A 27,849-nucleotide genomic window follows, 5' to 3' on the forward strand; every position below is an offset into this window, starting at 1 on the left:
CTAATAATGCTATGTTCTCATTAGCTGGGGTTTATTCAGGTTACTGACTTTGGATTTGTTATCCCTTTAATAAAATTATTTGTAATATATTAATAACCTGTCAAATTCAGTAGGAGTTATTTCTCCCTGCGGTGCTTGTGTTTGTCGTGTCAAAGTACAGCATTGCAGAATTGAATTTGAGTACAAGAAAGGAATGTGAAGTCTATTTTGATCATAGGAATGAAATAAAAGCCAATGGAAACCACATCTGAATACTTTTGCATTTCTGGGCTGTAGATATATATAATAAGCATATGAAATGCAGCAACAATAAGTTGCTGCATTCTATTAGCTGTCATAGAGAAAAGCTCCAGATACACAACTCCTAGCTGTAAAGTGTTTGAAACACAGGGACCAGCACACTGTGTTGGGATGGTCTGGGTGCTGACTGTTATATTTAAGGTCTTGATGGTTAATAGGGAGCTAGTTCAGACTTTCCTCCAGATGTGTTCAGATGGAATGCTTTGCCACAACAGTAGTATCATTAAGCCTCTCAAGTGTAATTAAAGCTAAATCATAAATTAAGTAAATTTCCCAGCCCATTACTTTGCATTAAAAATCTGGAATATGTGAAGTTTGTTTCAGTGCTGAATTTGGTGTGTGAGGAGATGGAAATACAGAGAAACTTCTGTGTTGGTTGTCAAATACCAGGGAACAGCATAGTTGGTTTGACCTCTGCTATTTGGAATTGCGTTGTTATGAACTTGAAGCTCTTATGTTTCCAGGAGCTGATGTTCTGTTTTATTGGGGTTTGCTTTTTGTTTACACACAGTTGTTTTATGAGGAGACTTTCTTCAGATTTAATTATCTGTAAATAGTGAATTGGAGGAGATACTTCTGTCCTTATTTTAAACTGTCAGTGAGGAGCCTTTGTAGACAGGAATGTGGTCTCTTGGTGTATATATAGCAGGGCTGACACAAGATGTTACAACGCCTAGTTTTACTATAGCTCCATCTTCTTTTTAGCTCTGCTGAGGTTTTCACCAGTGAATAAATGTTACTTTGAAGTAAATGGAATAACTGTTTTGCTTTAACAGCTTTTCTTTATGAAACAATTTCACTTTAAAGATAGAATCTGGCTGAAATCATCTTTCCTTTTACTGAGGACCAAAAGACAGATGTTATTTACTTCTGCTCTTGGCTTGAGTTTATCTTAGAGGCTGTTTGTGATAGGGACATGGCTTTGTGCATGGTAAATACAGAAATTCCTGTCTGAAAGCTGTGGGATACAGAGGAGTTCTCTGTGTACAGCTTCCCTTATCAGTCCAGTTTCAAACTTAAGGGTTTGAAGCTCCATGTTTGCTCTGAAACTTTGTGAAACTTGATAAGCACATAAAGTGCTAGGGAATGATCTCTAAAACTAAGGGATGAGAGAAAGAAGCTGATCTGGATTTATGAAGCTCAGGTTTGTTGTAACAGGGTTATTTCCCCTTTGGAAGTTCATGTGCTTGATCTTTTGAAAATCAGTAATGTTTAATGTGTAGTGCTGGAAAAACTGCAGCTTTGTTTTCACTCCCATGTTCAATGAAGACCATTTCTGCTCCACCCTAGCCTGCATCAATCACATTTGTATTGTAAGACTTTCACTCTGAGCAGCTTTGCCATGGGCTGTAAAAGATGGGTCTGATCCTTCAGGTGTTGTGCCTTTGTATAAGGGTACTAGTCAAATGTGCGATGAAGCTGTACTTGGGATGAGCCAGGATCAGTTTGTTCTGGGAGCTCCACATATCCCATGGGAGATGTTAGTCTAAATTGAAGAAGGAAGTAAAAGCTAAATGAGGCATTTCCAACATTCCTATTAATAGTATGGAGGATTTTAGCTGTTCCTTTACTTGACTGTCTCCCATCATGGGCGAGCTGCACACTAAGAGAACTTGAGTGTCAGTTGAAACAGTTCCAGGGAGATACCTGTGTTTTGACGGGGAAAGAGGTGATTTCTTTTTAGTTGTTTGGTTCTTTCTTTAAGTCTGGGGCTCTGTTTTATCCCATTTGCTACCAATTAGTGTCAAAATCTGATCCTGAATTGGTCAAAAGGAAAAGTATGGAAGTAGCTGTCAGTGACAAATCTCCTTAAACGAGTTCAGCTACTTTAAGTGCACAGTGTGAAACAGATTGTATGGAATTGTTGGAGTTTGCATTAAAATGGCTACAGGAAGCACTGTAAAACCAGGTAACTTAGAATCATAGGATAGTTCGGGTTGGAAAGGACCGTAAGATCATCTAGTTCCAACCCCCCTGCCATGGGCAGGGACACCTCACACTAAACCAGGTTACCCAAGGTTTCATCCAACCTGGCCTTGAACACTGCCAGGGATGGAGCATTCACAACCTCCCTGGGCAACCCATTCCAGTACCTCACCACCCTCACAGTAAAGAATTTCTTCCAATCTAAACTTCCCCTGTTGAAGTTTGGACCCATTACCCCTTGTCCTATCACTACAGTCCCTAATGAAGAGTCCCTCCCCAGCATCCCTGTAGGCCCCCTTCAGATACTGGAAGGCTGCTATGAGGTCTCAACGCAGCCTTCTCCAGGCTGAACAGCCCCAACTTTCTCAGCCTGTCTTCATACAGGAGCTGCTCCAGGCCCCTGATCATCCTCGTGGCCTCCTCTTGACTTGTTCCAACAGTTCCATGTCCTTTTTGTGTTGAGGACACCAGAACTGCACACAATGCTCCAGGTGAGGTCTCACGAGAGCAGAGTAGAGGGGCAGGATCACCTCCTTTGACCTGCTAGTCATGCTCCTTTTGATGCAGACCAGGATATGGTTGCTTTCTGGGCTGTGAGCGCACACTGGAGCCGGCTCATGTTCATTTTCTCATTGACCAACACCCCCAAGTCCTTCTCCTTGTGCTGCTCTGAATCTCTTCTCTGCCCAACCTGTAGCTGTGCCTGGGATTGGTCCTACCCAAGTGTACTTGAATTTTAGTTGCTTACAGAAATGTTAATTTAGAACGTAGTGATAGTTGTTGTTTGTTGTTTGTTGTTTTTTTTAACCAGAATTACTGGAATTTTGCACTTCACCAGGTATGCTAGTATGGAAGGAACAGCCTCATGGATTGTGGTTATGCTTTCTTCTGTTCCTGCTGGGACAAATGAAGATTAGTCCCACAAGCGTAGACAGAAGTCATATAAAGATGGCTGCCATGCAGATGGCCTTTCACATAAGGAAATCACCTGTGAGGCTTAGGGGAAAGAGCAAGGAAAAGACAGAAATCAACACAATTTGATGTCTAGAATTCATTTCAGACTTTATACTTCATGCTTTGTTACAAAGCCCACTATTTTTCTTTCACTGTTTCAGCACAGAGAAAGATAAACCTTAAACACATTCTGTGTATTCAGGCTGTTTTGTGTATCATCAGGGAGTCCAAAATTTGGCCTTTTTGATCTCCGAGGTATGAGCCTAAGTCCCCAACTGTGTAAACCTGTGCTGTTGTGTGATTTTGTGCCAGTTACTTTGTAGGTTGGTGTTTGATTTTCATTGAATGATAAATATTTGAAGTTTGAGGGTTTGCTGCTTTGCACATTCAGATCAGGAACTTTTTTTGTTAAGAAAACATATGATATAAAAGCAGATGATTTAAGTTACTTTTTGCTTTGGTCTGTTAACTGAGATTTGGGAAGGAAAGCTTTGCAGCAAGCTTTGGGCAAGTGCTTTTGTTGCCTCTGTATTGTCAGTGGAGGGAACTTTAATGGTAAAATCTTTGAGTGTGGTTGGTTTGAGGTTGCCCAGCTTTTATAGACACTACAGGAAGGGGAAAAGTATTCCCCAGCGTAACTCACTCAATGAAATAATTTTGTTGCTTATTAGCAGTGTGTTTCTCTTGACTTTGCTTTATTTTCCTCACTTTTGTTGAGCTACATCTTTTGTCACGTATAAGCCCTTAAATGAGAGCTGCAGTTTTCACTGAGACCTGTTAATCTCCAGTTAGTCAGCTGAATCAGGAAACAATCATCTGACAGGTCACTGTTCTAAGTATTTCCTTAGAGATCAACAGAAATGTAAGATACAAAGGTTTTCCACACAGAATAGGAAATATTACACAGCTGAATTGTAGCATGATGTGTGTAAAGTTTATTCATAGTAAGAATCTAAGTTGACACCTAATGTGTGAGTTTTCTTCTGACAGGTGAGCATCCTGCTATTTAGAAGGAAGTCTATAGCACTCTCTTTTAATAAATAATATTTAAAACCCCATATATTTGGACCTACTTCTCTTTATGTGCCAGAAAATGCATCACTTGCAATAAGTTTATGACTGGACTTTTGATACTCCCTATATTAAAATGAATTCAAATTATTTAGTCATTTCTGCATAGTTATGATGTTGGAAGAGCATAATTTAATAATCATACTATTTCAGGATATGACTTAAAACTCTTTGGTGAAGAAGTTTCCCAGATTTTTCCCTTTATCAGGTTAAACTCCCAATTTTGCTACTTTATATGAAAAGCAGTTAAAAGTGGAGTTCAGTTTTTAACCAATATACTGCAGGGGCAAAAGGATCTTTAATAGATGCTGTTGCACCATTAGAACCTATTGACAAGTACAGCTTCTTCTGTACAACCACCCAGCAAGAACTCTTGTCAAAAGAAGGCTTATTTCCACAAAATGATGTGTCTGGGTCTTTTTTATTTAACCAGCTATTCACTGGATAGCCCTTTACTGAAGTGCTGCAGGCATTCCACAGCCTGGGAAGCTCCATTGTAGACGATGTGTTTTGGCCTTTAATGTAGAAAAGGTCATATTGGATGGAGGTGGGTATCATGAGTGCTGTGTCTTCATCTGCAGTTGCAGCACTGATGGAGGCAGTAAGTACAGAGGCGTATCTCCTTTAGCTCAGCATTCATGTTCTGTTCTTGCTTTGAATTAGATCCTGTTTAGAAGGAAATCTAATTTCCAAAGTCTTATTTTAAAATGGGACAAAATAACATATTCCAAACAACTCTGCTAGGGTGAGTAAGACTTTTGAGAGTGAAATGAGGCAAGTATTGAAGTAGGAAAACTTTGTATCAGATGGCTTTGGTTGTTTCTTAGCTTTGGTTTTGTGTGTGAAACTGTCTAATTATAGATGCAGCTCTGCCATTTGAAGAGGGGAAAAATGTGGATTGTATGTGGTTAGTTCTAAAATTATGAAGATCAAGAGAATTTTGGGCTTGAAAATCTGCTGAGGGAGGTGTGGCATGAGGTCAGGCTGGCGTTAACACTCGGTGGTAGTTTCAGTTTCACTTTGCTGTGGAGTGATGGTGCTTTACTACTACAAAATTGCTTTCTGATGCATCTTTTAGAAGAAAGTGATGTGGAAGCTGAACATTTAAGAGACACATAGATTATGCCCGAGTGAATACTTTGTGTACTTACATGATACATATATTTAGGTTTAGAAATAGTGCTGGAGGTGTTTGTTGACAGAATGTGCTGTGCTTGAAGTCAGGTGTGTTTTCTCTATTAAACTTTCCTTAATGCAGCATTAAGGAAGTCACAGATGTTGGAAGGTAGCATAAATACTTTGGGTATACTTTTCAACAGGTTAGGTCTGAATCCCATATGGGCCAGGTGAGTTCTGGGTCTAGAAGCTTTGAAAACCAGACCTTTAGCTTCATCACAAATAGGGCTATCACCAACTATGGGACTTCTACAAGCTGAGGTCAGGAGTTCTTTGTAAGGTTGAGGGAGAGTTCGATACTGAAGTGAACCCTGCTTAAAGTAAAGGCCCACCTTGTAAAAACTAGAAGTTGTCTTGCTGCAGAATAACTGTAGAGCTGTGCTCATTGGGGATTTCTTGTTCTGCAGTGTCTGCTGTTGACAAAATGGTTTCTCTGTGCCACTAGGCTACAATGCAACTACTGTACCACTGCTAGCAAGCTGCCAGGTACGGGCATTTGTTGGTACTTTTGAGTTTAGGAGGTATTCCAGAGCAATCTGCAGGGATTGGCTGCGTACTATCAGCACTTCAACAGCAGCTTGTACATGTGCTTTACAAGTCTTGCTTCTAACACATATCCATTAGCACAACTTTTTATCGTACAAAGGTGTAATCACTGTGGGGTATTTACAGACTATGCTCCTTTGAAGCAGAAGGAGAGGTCTGTAAGTGCATACTATAACCAAAAACTTACAGTATGCAAAGGCAGATGGCTTGGGCACTATTCTTGTCAGAGAGAAAGATAACAGCATGATAACGTATTCAATGTGTGTGTGGTGGTGAAGAGACCTGAGGATTGATATCTTTGGCATCACATAGTGATGTATCTTGGCAATCTATAGATCATGTTATGTGCCTTCTCTATGCACCTTCAGGTAAAAACATAGGATAAACTCACATGTGTGCAGACTGTTAGCTTAAAATAGCTTCATGTTTGCAGTAGGAGATGAAAGTAATCTTAAAGTTGTGCAATGTTCGAAGTACTTAGACTTCTTCAGAACAGAAGTGTTCCATCTAATGCAATTCATTGTGCTTCCAGCCATCCGCTGTGTAGGACTATCCACACCATAAATATTATACTGCATACTTAAATATTTATCATAATATTTAATGTATTGATTTGGTATTATACTCTAATATATTGAACTGAAATATAATTATTCAGATGGCTATCACTCAAAATCAAAGCCTGCTTGGCTGCCTGCCCTAAGGTATTCTCAAACTGGGTTGCTTATGCAGACCCCTTGAAGTATGTACCTCCTTTCTAGCTACTCATCACTTAAAGAAGTGGATGCATCCTCAAGTGTTTGCAGTTTTGTGCTCTGAAAATGCTGACTTAATGTTGAACAAATAACTATTTCTAATTTCACCCATGAAAAATTAAAACTAGCATCTGATCAGTGAAAAAGAGTACTTGTTTCTCCCTGCTTTAAACAGGCCAATGAGTTAAATACTCAGCTTGAGTGTACTGCTTATGCAAGAATTGCCAATACAGGCATTTTCTTGTCTTTGCAGTCAAGAATCACCTTTAGAATATGACTCACAGGCTCATTATTAAGCATGTTTGCAAAGATAGGATCAAGGCTCTAAGTTTACAGAGACTTCTCAGTGGGAATAATGTGCTAGTGTATGTGTGGGAGCTAATACTTATTTTGGCCTAGATTTCGTGATAAAATGCTTTAAAAGTTACTGTAGGTATTCAATGTAGAGCAAAGTGTTCCGTGGTTTCAGCATGTCTTGTGTATTTCTCAGCCTTAGGGTGCTGAAGCAGTAGTTGATTTGTCTTGTTCAGGAGAAGAACTCAAGATCTGGTCTGAAGAGTAATGCAGTATTGATAAAACTTGGAACTTTGCAAGGATGATGCTTTAGCAGAGGATAAATACTTGGATATCTGAAAAGGTGTCATAAGGAGTATTACTTTAAAGGGGGATGAAGAACATGCCTTTATAAGTAATCCCAAACATTCATCTGTTATGTGAAATAGAGGCAATTAGAAGTTCACAACCTTCTTGAAAATCACCATGTATACATCATATGCAGGAAGGAAGGCTTGACAACAGCATTTGGCAGAAAAAGCTTTATCTGGCTCATTCATGCTGATAGGTTTCCCCTTAATGTAAATGTGTTAAGTTTGGTACACATGTCTAAGTTAAATAAGTTTTGCATGTCAAAGATGGAATTTTTGAGAGGTCTTTCAATCTACTATGGTGTTAGAGATTCATATTAGAGCAGTGTGACCACTTTGAAGTATGGAAGGATTCAAAGTCAGGCTTTCACATCCTCAGCCAAGACTGTTCTAGCAAGCCATGGATTCTTTGGTGTAGGCTGATCTTAGAGGTACCTTTAGAGCATTAGTCTAGAATTGCTGCTCACATTTTGTGCCCGGTATAACTGTGGACTCCTTTTCTTTGGACTTTTTAGCTTGAATTCACTGAGCATGACTTTACCATATGTAAACAACATCACTATATGTGTGCTTAAAATCCATTTCCATGTGTTGAATTTGTAAGAAAAATGTGTGGTTTTGTACTGAAAAGAGCTTATAACTCTTTAAGGTGGCATAATAAGGAAGCTTTATGAAAAACATTCAATACCAGTAAAAATCCCTGATTTAGACATAGTTCACTGTGTCATACCAGTTCTGCAGGGAGATGGGGAATCATGGATGGTTCTTCATCTAAAGAATGTTTTGCCAGCATGCCACGTCCATTCCAGAGATCAATAACCTTTAACTTCATATCATTAAGTTAAAAACATGCTTGTCTAAAAGGTGATGCTGAAATGGCTTCAATGTTAAAAAGCCTTTCTCTAAGCTTCACAAGATAACTGTGACCAGATGTTTAGTACTGTTGTTTTTTACAAGAGGAAAGGAATGCTACGGGAGGAAAGAGAGCACTATGCTAAGGAATATTTACTTACATTAGTTGAATTCAAGCTGGCAGGACCTGGTAAACACCTGAAATGAAACTTGTGATTCTAGCTTAAATAATCTGCTGTTTCTTTTGGCTGTCTGATTTTGATGAATGCAGGTAACAAACATGGTTTTGGGAGTGTTTCCTGCATGATTCTCTAAGTAGTTCATGAGAGAACTGCTTCAACATAGGCTGTTTGCATCACTGTCATCAAATTGCAGGATACTTGAAGTGGAGAGTATGTCAGGATCTGGTTCTACTGGTGCTTTTGTGTTGTGTTGGAATACACTATGTGTTAACAGAGAATAGCTTTGTGCTGGATATGTTTGCAGCTGCTCTTGAGATCAACAGTAGAAGGCAAATTTATGCTGATAAATTGGAGTAGTACTTCATGAATGCTTGCAAGGGCAAAGTTCTAAATGGGTAAAGAAGGTGTCAAAGTCGAGTAGAAAAGGATTATCTGAAAGTGCAGGAGCATTAGAAGAGGCTTTGGCTCATTTAATTGTCATTATAAACCACCAATGTGAGGCTACAGGAAAGATGGTAATCCTTTTGTATGCCAATGGAAGAATGTATTCTAAGACAGTTACCTTTATTATATTTGGTGCTGGGGAGCTTCAGTATCCAGCCTAGGACACTACATTTAAAATAGTGAAACTGTAGAGAATCCAGAGCAGATCTGCTGAATTAAGAAGACTGGAAAGTTGGGAAACTCTGGGAAAAAAATATTTATCAAGTAGACAATAGTGGTTTTCCATTGTATTGAAGGCTTTTATGCAGAGGGAGGATATTCTGTCTCCACTGAGAAGGACAAGAGGAAGTTCCTTTGTTTTAATCTGCAGCAGGACATCAGGCTTTTGGGATATACATTGAAGGAAGCTTGGAATTGTGGAGATGTGGGGTAACCACTGAAGTCCAAAGTAAGCATCTTTGGAGAGCAGCAGATGATCATAGTTGGATGGTTCAGTAATATAATAGCTCGTTGGTGCTGAATGTGAGAGGACTTGTCCACTTCCCTTTTTCCTCTTGCTCTTCTTGCTCTTGCATGTCATCATCTCCTCTTCTGTAGTGGCTTTTGCCAGTTTTGGTCTTCTGTGAGCCATTTCTTTTGTCTTGTAGGGTAATGGAAAAACTATGTGGGGTTGTGTCCCTTGTGTGTCATCCCCTGGCCTCCTACTCACCACCACTGGAGTTAGTGTCAGAAGGAAAGTGTAATTTAAGGCTCTGTCTTGCTTCCCCATTGATGGCTCTCCTAGACTGTGTAACCAGCCCAGCCTGTTCTTGTAAATTTGTGGTGGGTCTAAGAAAACTAACTTACATGATGTGTTAAACTTAAGATCTAGGTGTGTTAAACTTAAGATCTAGGTTTATTAAACTGTTGTTTGAAGAGTAGCAATGTTGTAGCAAATGAAGTGGCAAATGAAGGAATGAGTAAGCTTGTAGCAGTAGCCACAAAAGCCAGCTCCAGTAGCTCCAAGTTCGGTTGATTGTGAGCTTGATAACCTTTTCCTTGTATTAAAAGGGAGAGGAAGAGTCATAAAGCTGAACAAAACATGTTGTCACTGATACAGATTCCACAACTGAATGTCTTTGAGAACTCATTCCTGAGAGGGATCCAGGCTTCAACCTATGTGACTGCAGTAGCCGAGTGGAGTTTAGCACTGGTTGCTCTAAGATGGACCCATTTCTGATATGGGATTAGAGTAGGTGACATCAGATTCTCTGCCCAACGTGGATTATTTTATAACTTTATGATTCTAAGTTTGTGTAATTTATTTACTCTGCTGTGATTATCTCCAGTTCAAGTTATTTGCTTAAATTGTGCTTAACAGAATACCAGGAACTCTAAAGTGTAACATGATGATGCTTCCAGGATGAACAGAGTGGCTTAAAATGGTCATTTTTCCCAAGGAGAAATTTATCTGATGAGGAAGGATATGGTGGTGATGGTATACTCAGTTTCTAAATTGCTCTGGCATGTTTATATGGTACACTTAGGCTTGTGTAAATGTGCCTGTAGCTGTTTCTGGGTTAATGAGACAAATGTAGTTGAGTATTGAATTTCCAATATGTGGCTGGAGCTGTTGAGACAAAATTTAGCACTATTTTAATGGTAGCCTTTAAAGTGCTAGTATAAAGGTAGGAAATGATTTGGGAAATGATGTTCCACTCTGTCTTGAGGAATGGATTCTGTGCAGGTAGCTTAGCCAGACTTGTCATTTCAGCAGGATTTCTAACTGTGGAGAACTTGGAATAATCATTTTGAATATTGGATCGAAGTGGTCATTTGGCACCTACTGGTGTGTAGGAATTAAGATGAAAAATAAAACCAATAATACAAAATATATTGTTTATCAGTGTTACCTATCTATTGGCTTGAGTTGTGCTTCCCTTATTTTTAACTTCTCTTGCTGTTTGATTTAATGATGCTTCATTTGCTGATGAGCTTCGGTAGACACTCCTGCTGTTAATCAGAAAGTGTTCATTGAAGCAGTGGTCCAGCTAAACCCATTTTTACTGTTTTTCACAGAAAATATGTCTATTAGTTTTTATAAGTCTCAGACGTAGAATCACAATATGATTTGGGTTGGAAAGGGCCTTAAGATCATCTAGGTCTAACCCCCTGCCATAGGCATTGATGCCTCACACTAAACCATCTCACCCAAGGGTCTGTCCAACCTGGCCTTGGACACTGCCAGGGATGGAGCATTCACAGCTTCCTTGGGCAACCCATTCCAGTGTCTCACCACCTTCACTGTAAAGAACTTCTTCCTTATATCTAAGCTGAACTTCCCCTGATCAAGTTCAACTCCATCACCCCTTGTTCTGTCACTGCAGTCCCTGATGAAGAGTCCCTTAACAACATCCTTGTAGCCCCCTTCAGATACTGGAAGGCTGCTATGAGGTCTCCACGCAGCCTTCTCTTCTCCAGACTGAACAGCCCCAACTTTCTTAGCCTGTCATAAGAAGTAAAGGTTAGTCAGGGTGTTGCTGTCGGAGTAAATCTAGCCAGAGATACCTGAGGCAGGAATGCTGAGTTCACAGGGTTGCTGATAGAGAGGTTTCTTTAAATTCTTAGTTTCGAAGAATTGCCACTACAGGTTGTAGTTTTAAGTAGGAAGAGAACATGTATTTGAATTGGAAGAAAAAGACAAGATTCAACTTGATGAAATGAAAATGTAAAATGTTGGCTGTAGAACAAGTTATTCAACATTATATTAAACCTGCCTCCTGTGTTTTTTATTTCTGCTTATATAATATAAATCACATTTCTTTTTAAGCATGGAAAGCCCTGAACAGTGTGGGTCTTCTCAGATTTCTTTAACTCTTCCATGAATTGTTTCCTGAGTCAGTGTATGTAGTAACTGAGATGCCATTATATGCACAGGAAGAATTGTCAACTGGGATTTTTACTGGCAATTATGAGCAATGCGTGGTCCAGATTTCCTCGTCCACGCTGTCTTGAGGGGTCTTGGGTGAAGCCACCTCTAAGGCGGCTGTAGAAAACTCCTAGTAAAGCAATCTGGTACAAATGGGCTTATTCAGAAGAGAAGATGTGTGGAGACCTCAGATCAGGCCTCCACTATCTGAAGGAGGCCTACAAGGATGCTAGAGAGAGACTCATCATCAGGGACTGTAGCGATAGGACATGGGGTGATGGGGATAAACTGAAACAGGGGAAGTTCAGGTTAGATATAAGGAAGAAGTGTTTTACTGTGAGGGTGATGAGGTACTGGAACAGGTTGCCCAAGGAATTGGTAAATGTTTCATCACTGGCAATGTTCAAGAACAGACTGGACAGAGCCTTGGGCAACCTGTGTGAGGTATCCCTGCCCATGGCATGGATGATCTTAAGGTCCTTTCTAACCTGAACTGTTCCATCATTCTATGAAATTTAGGACAAGTACAATTTAACCTGCAAATACAGGTATTTTCTGGTAATTATGACAACATGTAGGTATTGACTCAGTTCTCAAATACATGCTGCTTATAGAATATTCTACTGGGACATTAAATGTCACTTAGTGCCTCAGACTGAAATGTAGCATCACTCAGTTTCTAGCTCTATCACTTCAGTATGCCATTTGGGGTTTCTTTGTTTTGGCACAGGTTTCACTTTTAGTGTACCAAATGTATCTCTTTGAGGAAGAAATCAAATTTAAATCAATCAAATAAAACCTGCTTGAGTTAATGTTCAGAGCTACTTTGAGTATTGCTTTTAAACAGATTGCTTGGTTCTCTAATGAAAATTACTTATTTACATTCAGGAACTTCCTAATCCTATTTCCCACATTTAAATAAGGACATCACCTATGGAAGAGGTGGGAAAGTTGAAATTTGCCATATGCTTACTTGAAGCTGTCTGGGTTTAAAATGGCAGTTGGAATGTGGAGAATCAGATTTGAATGTATCAGGGTTCAGAAATGGTAATCTATCGAAGCAGATTCTAATAACACACTTTACAGACAACCTCTGTGTTTTGTTCTTATTTCAGTATTCCTGATTTCTTGGGGGTTTTAGGTGTCAAAAAACCTTTTGTGGCACAGTTAAATCCTGTAGTGTTTAAGTATTGAAGAACAGTGCATGTTAAGGTTCTATAAATGTTTCCAATGGGGTTTGCAAGAGTTCATACATCTTTCAAGTTAAACTAGTATGTATTTGTGAACTCATTTCAGGTCTGGGTTGGGTTTTTTAGCATATGTGTGGGTTTTGTTTTTGTTTTTGTAACTGGGTAAAATTAGAATAAACTTCCATAATCAGCTTGTCAAGGTGGATGGAAAAAATAACCTCCATGAGCCAAAATACTTGTCAGCAGCAGCCAGTTGAAAAACCTCTTCCCCTTGATGTGTTTCCCTTGGACATTTGGGAACAAGGAGCTATTTTGACTTGCCTTCTGTTCAAGGAAGGCAGATGATCTGGAGATCTGAACAGAAGGATACAACTAGGAAATCTTATCTGATATACAGAGGTTGGGTAGTTCTGATCTTCTATGTCACATTTCATACAAACCACTTGTTTTAAAGGACCTTTTAGTTCGATAAATGACAGACTGAAAACTGATCATGGAAAACTACTGCTACTCCTATGTGTCTGAATTCAGTTTCTACTTCATTTGAGATTTGCTGACAAATATTACATGAATGTAACTGCAGTGACTGTTTTTCCCTCAATAACACCTTTTTTCCCCTATTGCATAACACTTTCCATGTCCTTCTGGAAAGCAAAGATGTGCCCTGCCAGAACCTATAACAGGACTGTTTAACATCAATATGGGCATATAGATCATTAGCTCTTCTAGGGAGGAGGCCGGGGGGAATGTTAATCCTAAACCTGTAACAACTGTTAGAAATAGTAAATAAAACTTCACACCGCCACTAATGCTTGCTGTAGCTGGATTCCTAACAAAATCAAAGGAAGGCATTTTTTAGAATCACAGAATAGTTAGGGTTGGAAAGGACCTTAAGATATCCAGTTCCAACCCCCTGCCATGGGCAGGGACACCTCACACTAAACCATGGCACCCAAGGTTTCATCCAACCTGGCCTTGAACACTGCCAGGGATGGAGCATTCACAACTTCCCTGGGCAACCCATTCCAGTGCCTCACCAACCTCACAGTAAAGAATTTCTTCCTTATATCCAATCTAAACTTCCTCTGCTTAAGTTTCAACCCATTACCCCTTGTCCTATCACTACAGTCCCTAATGAATAGTCCCTCCCCAGCATCCCTGTAGGCCCCCTTCAAATACTGGAAGGCTGCTCTGAGGTCTCCACGCAACTTCTCTTCTCCAGGCTGAACAGCCCCAACTTTCTCAGCCTGTCTTCATACAGGAGGTGCTCCAGTCCCCTGATCATCCTCGTGGCCTCCTCTGGACTTGTTCCAACAGTTCCATGTCCTTTTTATGTTTTTATGCACCAGAACTACGCACAATGCTCCAGGTGAGGTCTCACAACAGCAGAGTGGCAGGATCACCTCCTTCGACCTGCTGGTCACGCTTCTTTTGATGCAGCCCAGAATACGGTTGCTTTCTGGGCTGTAAGTGCACACTGAAGCTGGCTCATGTTCATTTTCTCATCGACCAACACCCCCAAGTCCTTCTCCACAGGACTACCATGAATTTCCTTTTTTCCCAACCTGTAGCTGTGCCTGGGATTGCTCCAACCCAGGTGTAGGACCTTGCACATGGCATGGTTACATTTCCTGAGATTGGCATCAGCCCACCTCACAAGCATGTCAAGGTCCCTATGGATGGCATTGCTTCCCTCTAGCATATCAACCGAACCACACAGCTTGTTGTCATCGGCAAACTTACTGAGGGCATACTCAACTTCATTGTCCATGTCACCAACAAAGATGTTAACCAAGACCGGTCCCAACACCAATCCCTGAGGGACACCACTCGTTACTGGTTTCCAGCTGGACATTGAACCATTGACCACAACTCTTTGCGTGCTGCCATCCAGCCAGTTCTTTATCCACCGAGTGGTCCACCTATCAAATTGATGACACTCCAATTTAGAGACAAGGATGTCATGTGGGACAGTGTCGAACGCTTTGCATAGGTCCAGGTAGATGACATCAACTGCTCTACCCCTGTCCATCAGTTCCTTAGCCCCATCATAGGAGGCCACCAAATTGGTCAGGCAGGATTTCCCCCTAGTGAAGCCATGCTGGCTGTCACCAAGCACCTTGTTGTTTTTCATGTGCCCTAGCCTGCCTTCCAGGAGAATCTGCTCCCAGATTTTGCCAGGCACAGAGGTGAGACTGACTGGTCTGACCCCGGGTCATCCATTTTCCCCTTCTTGAAAATGGGGGTTATATTTCCCTTTTTCCAGTCGTTGGGAACTTCACCTGACTGGCAGACTTCTTCTTGGCATAAATCCCATAATTTCACATTAATAAACAATTTGATGCACACTTGCTGACTTCTGAGCTTTGAAATTTGTCACCTTATTCCTAAAGGAAGTTGACAACATTCTCTGTTCCTACACTGTGTCATTACGTGGTAAAGGGTCCTATCTCTGCTGACATTCTCATGTACCCCTTGTTAATGCCTTACCTGTTTAAATACTTAACATGTTTGTAGTCAGTACTTGCATTTCAGTTAAGATCAGTGACCAACTGAGGGAGCGCTTGACATTTGTTGTGCTGTTTCAGTGATAAAAATGTTTGTGTAAAGCAAAAAGTACTAAATAAAATTAAACCCTAATGTAGTGGCAATTGGTGTAACTTGGAAGTTATAATTGACAGGGTAGATTTAGATTAGATACTGGGAAGCTCTTCCCTGTGAGGGTGCTGAGGCGCTGGCACAGGGTGCCCAGAGGAGCTGTGGCTGCCCCATCCCTGGCAGTGCTCAAGGCCAGGTTGGACACAGGGGCTTGGAGCAACCTGCTGTAGTGGAAGGGGTCCCTGCCCGTGGCAGGGGGTTGGAACTGGATGAGCTTTGAGGTCCCTTCCAAACCATTGTATGAACTGAAATGTAGACAGCTAGAGAAGGGAACTGCACCTGAATCTTAGCACAGCAGACACCTGTATCTTTTTCTTTCAGCTGCTGGGTTCAGTGAAGGCTCTGAAATTTTCCCCAGTGTACATGGTTTTCAAAAGTGTAATAAAGCAGAAGTGTTTCAGGTTTGAATGCTGCATCTTGTGGAGAAACTGTTCCCCTAAGGAAAAAAATAAGCTATCAATAGGTTTTTAAATCTTTAGCTCAAGTACTTTACTGCAGTCATTTCTTACGGCCTTAGGTGAAAGGGGAATTGATCATAAGCAAATGCACCCTCTTGAGTAGGATTATTTTAAGTGTAGACACTGTTTTATATTCCACCAACAGTCATTAGCCACAAGTGTTCCCTTGTGCAGGTAGAATGCCAGTCACTAGCATGTTACCTCTTCAGCTTGAAAGGTACTACATGTGCTAAATAGGTGATTGTGTTCTATTAACTTCTCTATACCATCAGTTCCTAAGTACTCACTTATTTCAAGAAATGTTTTAATTTTCCTTTTATATTTAAAAAAGAAACTGCTTTGCTGTGTGGTTTGGCTTCAGTTATGAATTAACTGGTTAGGTAAACTTGACCTGATGCATGCTTGGCTTGTAGTTTGGATCCACTGATAAGTATTTAAATGCTAATAATGGTTTCTGGCGTTCACCCTCTTAAGAAAAAAGGGAAGTATTAAGGCAAGTGAGAGCTTCCTGAAAACGTTGATAACTGCACTTCTGGTAAACTGAACTTCTGACTTTATGTGTTTTAGAGTAGATTTATTCTGACTGTTCTGGAGCAGCAGGATGTTAACAATTACTTGTGAGTTTTATGTGTGATTATATATGTATTTATTTTATCACAGTGTTTTCTTTGTCTGAGCATTGAGTTTATCTGAATTAAAGCTTTATGTGCTACCTGAAAAGTGTATTGTCTTTTCAGAATGACCTTTAATCTTTGTTCAGTACCTTGTGGTAGGGATACTTAACAGTGTCCAAAGGTAATGATACAGAGAAGTGATCTAGTAGGGTTGTACTTTGTTAGTCTTCATAATCAAAGAACTATTCATATATAGGACTTGTTGGGCATAGCTGTGTACATGTGTGTTTGTGGAAGATCACAGAATTAAACTGGAGACTCCTCTTGGACCTGGAGCTAAGCTTGTGTATATTCTGATACAATAAGCTCAGGCTGTGACCATGTGTTTTGTTTGATTAATCATCCATAGTGTCTTTTGTATGTTGATTTTACATAGGCATGGGAGAAAGCAAACATTTGTTTCATGTGGTGAAGGTGTACATGCCTGTCTTTAATCGTGCCTTATACTTCTAGCGTGTGTGAGTTTGTGAAGTTCAAATACACACTAAGGTGAATTTTGCCCCTTTTGGAGAGTTCAGTTGACCATTTCCACACTGACTCTTGCACTAAGTTGCAATTCTGCATCTGTGACACCAATTTCTGTGGCTGTGGGTGGGCTTTCAGCCACAGGCTTGACTCCTGGGAGAAGCTGTTTTGGGAGACACTGAGTTTTTACAACAGTAATATCTCTAGCAGGGATCAAAAGCAAATATGCCATCCAGACAAAGGCTGGCTGCAGCGTGAAAACTGGCTCCTTTGAATAGGAGTAGTAGTGAAGTGCTCTGCTCTTCTTTTTGAGCTCTGTAATACCTTTAAAAAAGGAGTTAATTGGGCTCATTCTTACAATGCAAACTGCCTGAGTGTTTGGCAGGACTAGTGACTTAGTTTCTGGATGTACTTAGTCTGAATATCATATGTGAGCGGCTTCCCAGGATTGCAGTACTTTTTTCTTAGTCATTTTCCAGTCAACTTCATGAAAACTGCAACATCCACATATGAGGGAAGATCAAAGTGTTCTTATTCTGAAGATACTTTGGGTTTGGTCCTGTGTTAGACCAAACTTTGCTAGTCTGGAAGAGCTGTCTATTGCCATGGTTTAGCTTAGTTTTTTTCATCAGCACTGGGGTAATGAGCTCCTTCATTGCAACTGCTACTTGGAGATGCTGTTCTGTAGGTCCCTCCTTCTACCATAGCTTCCCAATTTAGGAAGGCATTGTGTAGTCTAGAATAACTTCTATTCCCAAGTTATTTCCACGTGAGTATTTAAAACCCCCTTATTTTGCAGCAGTTGGTCCTGGACAAGCTCAACTGCTGAGTCTTGTAGCAGAACAGTCTTATGTTTTTAGCTGTTTTAGCAAACATGAATATGGATTGAGTGAGTAAGCAAGTGCTCATTTTAAAATAGCTGCAGTAAAAGGGTAGTAGAAAATTGAAGTGGTCAGTTTGAGGTGTCTGTACTGCTTCTATTTGTTTTTCTTAGCTGTGCTGTTCTAGTAAGTAACTTGTGATGTGACATATGCAGGTTTAGCATAAACTTCAGTAGTGCTTCACCAGCCACTCTCACAGCAAGATGACAGTCTTCGTGTTTCACCGAACTGACTTTTGACAAAGGCACGTAGGGACAAGACATGGGGGAATGGATTTAAGGTGAAAGAGGGGAGGTTGAGATGAGCTCTTGGGCAGAAGCTCTTCCCTGTGAGGGTGCTGAGGCACTGGCACAGGGTGCCCAGAGAAGTTGTGGCTGCCCCATCCCTGACAGTGTCTGCCCTCTCTCTGCCTTTAGTCTTCTGCTCTGCAGATGGAATAAACCCTCCTCCTTCAGCTGCTTGCGCCTCGTGTGTTCTATGTTTATGGCTATTCTCTGGTCTGTCTCTGCCTCCATGGATATGACTCTGCATTCCTTGCTGTCTGAGCTTCCCTTATACAACCTTCCCAGACAGCTGCAAGCTTAACTTAAAATTCTCAGCAGTGAACTTTGAAACAAAGATCAACGTTTATTATTTAGTATCTGCATGCACTGTATCTTATGCTGTGGAAGTTTTACCAGCTTTGAGATAAGTTTCTTCTTCCCAGGAAAGTGACCTTCCTTTCTGTAGTATTGATGGGGGTTAGTGTTCAATTCTAATTTAATTCCTCCTTCTCTCCTATGAAAAGAAGATCAAAGATGAAACAGTTATCACGCTTAATTCACCAAAGGTTATGCTTTTCTGTTCTTTTCTAAGGTTAAAGCTATTCCCCTTAGTGCCATGCCCTTTGGTTATATACCTGCCTGTGTTATATATACCACACCATAGCCGGTAACTAGCAGTCTTGAGTTTTGTTGCTTTGGGCACTTGGGTTTCAAAACATGTAGCTACTATTTTCATAGGTGGGTGTAAGACGAGTTGTGTAAAGTGTAGGATGTGAAAATAATGATATATTCATTCCTTTCCCTTAATGAAGGGTGTCTGTGGGAATAGGATAAATAAGCAGGAACGCTGAATATGACAGTATTCCTGAACAGGCAGTGTGGGCTGCAGGGTGCTGTCTGCTGGGTTTGTGCTATGGTTAGCACAAAAATTGCTGATGTAATTTGGGTTTAACTGTGCAAATATTTCTTTACCTAATTAACATCACTCATGCAAATACACCCAAAGAACCTTTAGGCAGATGTAACATTTCTGAAGTGTACATGATGTAGGCATCTTGGGCTGTTAGACATATCTGTGATACTCAACCGGTGTTTCTGTAGAGAAAGAAACTTCATGCTTTGCTAAACTTAGTTTGTACTAACTGTGTATCACAGTTAGTACAGGGCCCCAGTCAGGGCCAGACTTGCTTATGTACTTCAGTTCTTGCCTATGTTCTTTCCCAGCTGGCTATTAGTTCTCCATCCTAATGTGCCTGCCCTCTCTCCCCCTGCCCCCCAAGGTCATTCATATGCTTTCCACATAAACACTCGTCACTCCTGTGAGGGATGATTTTCTGCTGGGTTACAGAGCCTGTTTTCTTTCACGCACTGCAACAGATACCAAAACATCATTTGCAAGTCCAGTGGCGTTTCAGAAGACATTTATTCCAGCACGAGATACCATCCAGAATGGAGATTTTTAACTAATTTTAGATAGTGGATTTTTAAGGGGCACCTCTGTCACTGTTGACTTGTTGGCAAATGTTGTATTTAATAGAAGTTCTCACTTTCTAATATGCACTTGCACCTCTTATGCCCACATGTATGACTTGGCATCCCATGATGCATATACCTTTGTACTGAATATGTGTTCCTGCTGGATAGCCTTGCACAAAACTGCTTGTGTTGTTACTTAGGTGGGAGGACCTGAAGATCAGGATGCTGCAGGGCTTGGTTTTAATGATCCAGTTCAGAGCAGATCTCTTGCTGAGTAATATCCTTGCATTGTCTTAACAGCCCCAAATCATCATCCAATAATAGATAACCCTGACTTAAAAATGAGGTCATGAATGCCTGTAGTCATCACAGTTTTATTTGTAGATAAAGGAACGTCTAATCTCACCATCTCATTACATTTTGAATGTAGAAATCATTTCCTGCTTTGCTTCCTTTAATACTTTAACTTGTAAGTAGCAGCTCTTTCAGTCCTGACCATGCTAGTTCCTGGTTTGTGGTAGCCACACTTCTCTGCTTCTCCAGCTGAAGGAGAATCCTGTCTTTCACAAGTCCTCTGTGATGAGTGGTTGTTCATTCAGATATAAAACTGTCTTCAAAGGTTAAAGATTAAATGGATGTTTCTACTTAGTCTTAGTAACTTGAATAAGCCCTGTGCCGTAGACAGGCACAGGGATTAGTCAAGTCTTGATCTTGACTGAGCTGTGACCTTTGGCAGTTTGAGTGAAAATTACTGTTTTATTTTTGGGGTGGTAACAGTAGTAAAATGCCATCTGCACTATGTTCCTTTAAGTTAAGCTTTGTATTAAATGCTGGCAAGCTGTGTTACATCACATCCAGATGTTAAAGTAGTTGTTTGTGTTGTATTTGTCACTGCAGCATCGTGATCTTAAGTCATAGCTTCCTTCATCAGCATTTGGCAATAAGTTACTGCATTATTATATACTTATAATAGTATATTATATTATTAGTTGTACTGTAAGTGTGGCTAACTGATTATACAGTTGTGACAGTAGCAAAGCTAGAATAATGACAAGCATGGTAACTTTTTAACAGCTGTTAGAAGAGTCACTGGATCTTGTCTACAGGAATTCCAGGTTGGACAAGAATTGGATAGCTTTGTTTTAGCTAATCTTTTCAGTTAATAACCCACTTATAACTAAATTCATCTGCCAAGCTTCTGACATTGTAGCTGGAGGCTTCTTTTTTCACTTAACATTTCCTCTGCCCTTTTAAAGGTGTTGATAGCATTGTATCAAGACTAAGCAATATTTGAACCTTCTATGACTCACATTGAACCAATAGCTAGCAGGGTTTACAGGTTCATTAAAAGGCCAGAAATCAGAGGTTACAGTTAATTCTACTCATAATCTTCTAGTAAAACTTAATGAAATGGCAGCATGTAAGAATTACTTTGTTATTTAATGCTTTAGATGTTTGAAAGCTGGGAGTTGTTAGAGATAGTTTAAGTCATTATGGTACTTCTCTTCCAGGGCCTTCTAAGGCAACTGCTAAAGCAATTCAATACCTGGAATCTTGGCAGTGAGCAGACTTGAGTGTGTGTTATAAGCTTCTGGTAGCCCAGTACCATGGTGATTTTCAAGTAATTATTTATCTTGCTAGAAAGCCCCTCAGCTTTCATGGAAAATACCACTATATAGAATGAATGTACTGATATTTTTGTATGTCACTGATGTTCCTTCACAGAACTCATAATAATAATCACAAAAAAATCCTGTATTGCAGATTTAATCCAGTGCACAAATGAGATGAACGTGAACATCCCCCAGTTGGCAGACAGTTTGTTTGAAAGAACTACCAACAGTAGCTGGGTAGTGGTCTTCAAATCCCTCATCACAACCCATCATCTAATGGTGTATGGAAATGAGGTAAGACCAAAAATGATATGTCTGGGAACAGTTATAGCACTTCATTTCTATAAATGTCAGCTAAATGCTTCCCACTAATGGTCTTTGTAAGAAAAGCTTTAGTTTTGCTTCTTTGTGTCTTAACCCTGCATGAACACAGGTCTTATTATATGTTAGCTATTTAGTTTGTTTCTATTTTAAATATAGCTTATAACTTTACAATCAGTGTCCTGAATGCTGGAGGTACCTTTTTTTTTTTTTTCCTGTGGTGTTATTCTAATAATAAAAGAACCCCCAAACCCAACAGAAATTAACTTGGAATGGGATTCTGGAAGCTGAAGATGTGGAAGCTTTTTCAGGTTCATGCTCCAGCAAATCCAGATGGTATTTTTATCCTGATAACTCGATTCTGAACTGATTTCCATCATCACCCCTTAGCCCTTTGCAGTCAAGATGAATGTGTGCCTCTGAGCTAGCTTTGAGTTTGAACACCAAAATAGCATCAAATACTGTAGAACAATTAAATAAAACCCCAGTTTACACAAAAGGGAGTGAGCCTGGTTCCTTCCACAACTGGAATTCCTCTGGGGCCTTATTTTTTCAAATGGAAAATGCAGCAGCTTGGAAGTTTCTGTATTTTAAAAAAAAAAATTCCTAAAATTTTAACCTTTAAGGCTTCCTTAAAAAGTATTTCTAAACCTTCTTTTTTACTGCAAGCAGGCAGTATAAGGTAAGAATCATAGACTCATAGAATAGTTAGGGTTGGAAAGGACCTTAAGATCATCCAGTTCCAGCCCCCTGCCATGGGCAGGGACACCTCACACTAAACCATGTCACCCAAGGCTCTCTCCAGCCTGGCCTTGAACACTGCCAGGGATGGAGCATTCAGAGCTTCCCTGGGCAACCCATTCCAGTGCCTCAGCACCCTCACAGTAAAGATATTAATATTGGAATTAAGAGGGATAGCTTTTCAAAATTATAATAGGGTTTTGTAGAAGGAACCCAAACTGTTCATTTCGGGCTGCAGTGCTTTTACAGGTTGTGTATCTGCTTCCTCTGGCTGACTGGCTGGCTTGTGATGGGTTATATATAATGGTTTCTCTTGCAGCTTAGCTGCAGAGTATGCCTTGGTGAAACTCTATTCTTTGAAGCTAAGTCAGCCACAAGAGGGCAAACTTCTCATGTTGACTTTAAGCATTGTCGCTGGGATAATTGACACTTCCCAAAATAGTCTGTATGCTTTTGGTATACTCGCATTGTGAGTCATATACATTTTTAAACTGATGCCAGTATACTTCATAGTAATTAAAGGTATTTCATGAGTCCATTGTCTGAAATACTTTGTATTTTAAGGATAAAACTGCCAAATTTTGCTTGCCAAACGTGTTATAGAAGTAGTGAGGGTTAGATTGGCACTCAAGATGAAACTTTTCATACATAGAAATAGTTCTTGATCAACGAACATGGAAATTGAGTGCTTATAGAATCGTTTAGGTTGGAAAAGATTTAAGATTGGGTCTAACTGTTAACCCAGCACTGCCAAGTCTAGCACTAAACCATGTTCCCAAACTCCACATCTGCACGACTTTCCAATACCTCCAGGGATGGTGACTCAACCCTTTCCCTGGGCAGCCTGTTCCAATGCTTGAGATGATGAAAATATCCACAAGTTCTTAGAGAATCTGGAAATCCCTTTGCAAAAAAACTGAAAAGCATTTGGTTCTGCAGCTTTTGCTGCGTTCTGTTACAGCAGAGCACTGAAGTGCCTTTACACTTCTCCAGTCTTTTTCCAACATAACCTATGTATTTATGCCAACAAAAATAAGTCAGTGGTATATGTTACACTAATCAGAACTATTTTTTTCCTCTGTCAAAATGTTATTGCAAGTGAATGTTTGGTTTATTTTTATAACAGCTCTCTATACAATGGTTCATATGACAGAGCTATTTTTCCTACTAAATTAAGATGTGGTGCCAGTGATCTGAAACGTCTTTGCAAGATGAAAATCACGTTGTGAAACCTAATTCAGAATTAGGTGTAACTAATAAGATGTACTAATTGTGATACTGTGTTAATGCTTTGTATGGATTCTTATGTTTATTTAACATTTGATTTGTAAGCAAACTAACATTTATATCACCTTTTTTTCATATTTAAGCTAAGTACCATTACACATGCATGCTGAGTATTACCAAGTAGCCTCAGCTGAAGGGTAAAATGAAATCATCTGTTATAAACTTGAGGTCAATGAAACAAGTATGAACTTGTAAAATGAGCATGGATTTGGGGGGATTTGGTCAGAAGTTTCCAGTTCTATATGCTGGCTTCAAATAAACAAAGTCTCTGAAGCAGAGGCCTTCATGCAGTTTCTGCTTCACTTTGATTTGTCATAGATTTTTACATAGAAAATTACAAGTAGCTTCATTTGAAAGTTCACTTGAGTTTTTGTAATAGCTTCCAGATTTGACATCAGTCTTACAGTATAAAAGCTGAATTTCATAAGCTGGCTAAAAAGAGTTCCTAATACTGTTACCTCAGTTTCAGCTCATGGGTAACCTAGTAAAAGCATTCCATTTTTCCTTTCATCCAGCGTTTTATCCAGTATCTGGCGTCCAGAAACACGTTGTTTAATCTGAGCAATTTCCTAGACAAGAGTGGATTGCAAGGTAAGGTGACTTTTTCATTACAAGTTGGTAGAGTGCTGGAGGACAGTCAATGAAACTTGGTACCTCTAATGGGTGCTGTCATATCAGAAGTAATTTCTCTGTCTGTTTTACCCCAAACAGCATTTCTTAACTTCAGTGCTGTTGTGGCATAGCAGAAGCTGTCTGCTGGAGGAATTGGTTGTATCTTTCAGAAAAGGGTTTATCTATAATTGCTTCTGACTCTTTTAGCTAAACAGATCCAACTGTTCCTCTTATTTCTGAAGAGATTTCTCCATTTGAAGAGGTATATTTTGATTTGTAGCTTCAGTTTCAACAGTTCATCATATGTACATTGGATACAGCGTCAGTGAGACATGAACTGTCTAAATGAAGAAATAAACTTGGGAATTTGTTCACAGGCCATTCCATCCATCTTTGAGGCTAATTTTATGGGCAAATAAGTAGTTTTCTGGTTCAGATTTTCCAGGTGAAATACCCTTCCAAACTCTTAGCTGCATTTCAGTGCAGTTCTGGTCATATGTAGAATCACAGAATGGTTTGGACTAGAAGGGACCTAAAAGCCCATCCAGTTCCAACTCCTCTGCCACAGTCAGGGACCCCTTCCATTAGAGCAGGTTGCTCCAAGCCCTTGTGTCCAACCTGGCCTTGAACACTGCCAGGGATGGGGCAGCCACAGCTTCTCTGGGCACCCTGTGCCAGCGCCTCAGCACCCTCACAGAGAAGAATGTTGCTTTTGTCTTCGTCTTCTGAGGTGGTTTCTTACCTTCTGCATTACTTTTCCTATAGCTACTTCTCATTTTTGCCACAAAACAGGCACACAGGGTGGTGGCTTGGGGACAAATCATTCTCAGTAATAACAAGGGTCTACAAATTGCTTCATTTTAGTGAGTCTTAACTTCCAAGGTCTCAGTATAATATACAAACAGATTTTGTTTCTTGGGCTTTATCCTTAGACTGACAGTTATCAAAACATTTCCTATTGCCACTGCCTTAACATTGAAGGATTTTTGTCATATCTTTAATATTTCCTTCAATGCCTTTTCTTTATTCTGTTCCAAATGAAAGTTGTAGAGCCAATGTGAACATTTTCATGAATGCATGTAGAATCATAGACTCAGAGAATAGTTAGGGTTGGAAAGGACCTTAAGATCATCCAGTTCCAACCCCCTTGCCATGGACAGGGACACCTCACACTAAACCATGTCCTCCAAGTCTCTGTCCAATTTATTTGATAGCAATTTCTATCATACTATGAGAGAACTTGCATAAAAATACCTTGTTTTGCTTTTGGAAGTAATTTGTTTGGAAGTGTAAACTTATATGTTGGTCAGGACTTCCAAATACTTCCATATTGTCTGATTTACATGGTAAATACAATGATGTATTCTATTTTTCATAACAGACTATATTGTTTCCTGCTTTTGGATAGCTAATGAAGCTGTTTTGAGTTATTGTCTTGCACTTTTAGACTAAGGTTCTTGTTCTTTAATTGACTGGGTAAGTAATAAGCTTCTGGAACTTGTTTTTTAGGTTACAACATGTCAACGTTTATCAGACGATATAGCAGGTATCTGAATGAAAAGGCAGTTTCCTATAGACAAGTGGCTTTTGACTTCACGAAAGTAAAAAGAGGGTAAGAGCTGTGTTTTCTTTTACTTATATTGAATTACAGGGCATAAGGCAAAACCTCAGAGTGGAAAATACCACAGTTGGCTCCAGCGTAGTAGAGCAGTAACGTCTGCTTCTTGCAGTTGAATGTCTCCCATGACACAAAAAGGCTCCATTGCTCAGTTATGTATATTGCAAAAATATCTTACTTCAGTTGTTGTGATTTGGCTTCTTTAGGCATTAACAGTTTAATATAAAGAAATGAAAAATGGTATGCATCAAACCAAGTAGAAGTTTAGAGAAATCTTTCACAATGCATCACAAAGTTACTTTGTCTTGCATGCAGTATAGGGAACTATGCAATTTACTTGTGTTTCCTGCTCTGGAATGTTTAAATGTTGTGGTTTAACCCCAGCCTGCAACTAAGTGCTATGCAGCAGCTCACTCACTTTCTCTCCAGCCCCTTAATGGGATGGGGAATAGAATCAGGAAAAAGTCAAACCTGCAGGTTGAGATAAGAACAGTTTAATAATTGAAATAAAGTAAAATATAATAATAATTTTAAAAGAAAAAAGATGAATTAAATGCAAGAAACACAAGTGATGTGCTATGCAATTGCTCACCACCCACTGACCGATACAAAGCCTGACCCAAGCAGTGAATCTAGCCCTTCCAGGTGACTCCCCCCAGTTTCTATACTGGGCATGACGTGCTGTGGTATGGAATACCCCTTTGGCTAGTTTGGATCATGTGTCCTGTCTCTGCTCCCTCCCTCCTTCTTGTGCCCCTCCTCAATGGCAGAGCAGGAGACTGAAAAGTCCTTTATCAGGGTAAGTGCTCCTGAGCAGCAACTAAAATGCTGGTATGTTATCAGCATTAATCCTAGACTAAATCCAAAATCTGGCACTGCACCAGCTACTAGGAAGAAAATTAAGTCTGTATATCCCAGCTGAAACTGCAACATGAGTGTTCTGTGAAACACCTTGCAGTCCTTCCTTGTGTTTCTCTGCTCCTGTCCCAAAACATCCATATAAAGTCCACAACCTTTGTAAATGTAGTGCAATTCATACTTTGTGTATAGGCATTAAAATTTTCCCTGGAAAGTGAGCTCCTTGAAGAGGAATTAGTTGTTTAAGACTAGGTACCTCTTTACATATAAAACAATACAGTGCAGAGCACCACTAGTTGAATTAATTGCATGTTACAGTGAATAATAGAAGTAATCTGAAGATCTTCATCGGAAGGCTGGAGAGCTGGTGATAGTTAAAAGTCTTTCCATCTTTTTCTATTATCTCTGTGTACAGTGCTTTTTAAAGTTTAAAACCCTAATTTTAGTTTTACATTTGGACATTCTTTATCATCTTTACACAGGTTAATTTATATGGAAGCTAAAAACTGAATTCTTAACCCACAAAAATCTTAACTTTAAACTGTTAAATTATCTAAGTGCAGTAGTTGGCTGTCCAATGATAACTTGCTTTAGTGTTATAAAGGCATTTGGAACTGGCTGCAGAACAAGAGTCCAAATCCCTTATGCCTCCTTGCTAATAGTATAGAGTCCCCTTAGTTTTGAAGTATGATGGTAAAATAAAAGGGGAATGCTTGTGCTCCTTCTTCTCTTTCTGCCTTTAGAGATGGTTGGAATGCCAGCCCCACAAACCACTTAGCCTTTTCCACATAGGTGATGTGTGTGTGGTCAGGTGGCTGCAGATACACTATTGATTGTTACACAGTTGTTTTACAATCAGGTGTTTCAGGCCTTATGAGGTGAATTATTTAGCCCACAGCATATTGCAAGCCAGCAAGAATCACTTGTGGTGGTAGCAGCCTGCCTTTTCCACACCTCAGTTTTCCTCAAGCGCTCC

At 39.9% G+C, this 27,849-nt stretch overlaps 1 protein-coding gene across 1 annotated transcript in view; it reads left to right on the forward strand.

The window, feature by feature from the left end:
• PICALM (phosphatidylinositol binding clathrin assembly protein) overlaps positions 1–27,849 on the forward strand; it is a 74,484-nt gene that overhangs the window by 9,733 nt on the left and 36,902 nt on the right. The window contains 3 exon segments of the mRNA XM_034073209.1: positions 21,588–21,730; positions 24,301–24,376; positions 25,907–26,009. Of these exon segments, the coding sequence (XP_033929100.1) occupies positions 21,588–21,730; positions 24,301–24,376; positions 25,907–26,009 (322 nt within the window).

Source organism: Melopsittacus undulatus, chromosome 2 (genome assembly GCF_012275295.1).
Source record: "Melopsittacus undulatus isolate bMelUnd1 chromosome 2, bMelUnd1.mat.Z, whole genome shotgun sequence".
Taxonomy (NCBI): domain Eukaryota; kingdom Metazoa; phylum Chordata; class Aves; order Psittaciformes; family Psittaculidae; genus Melopsittacus; species Melopsittacus undulatus.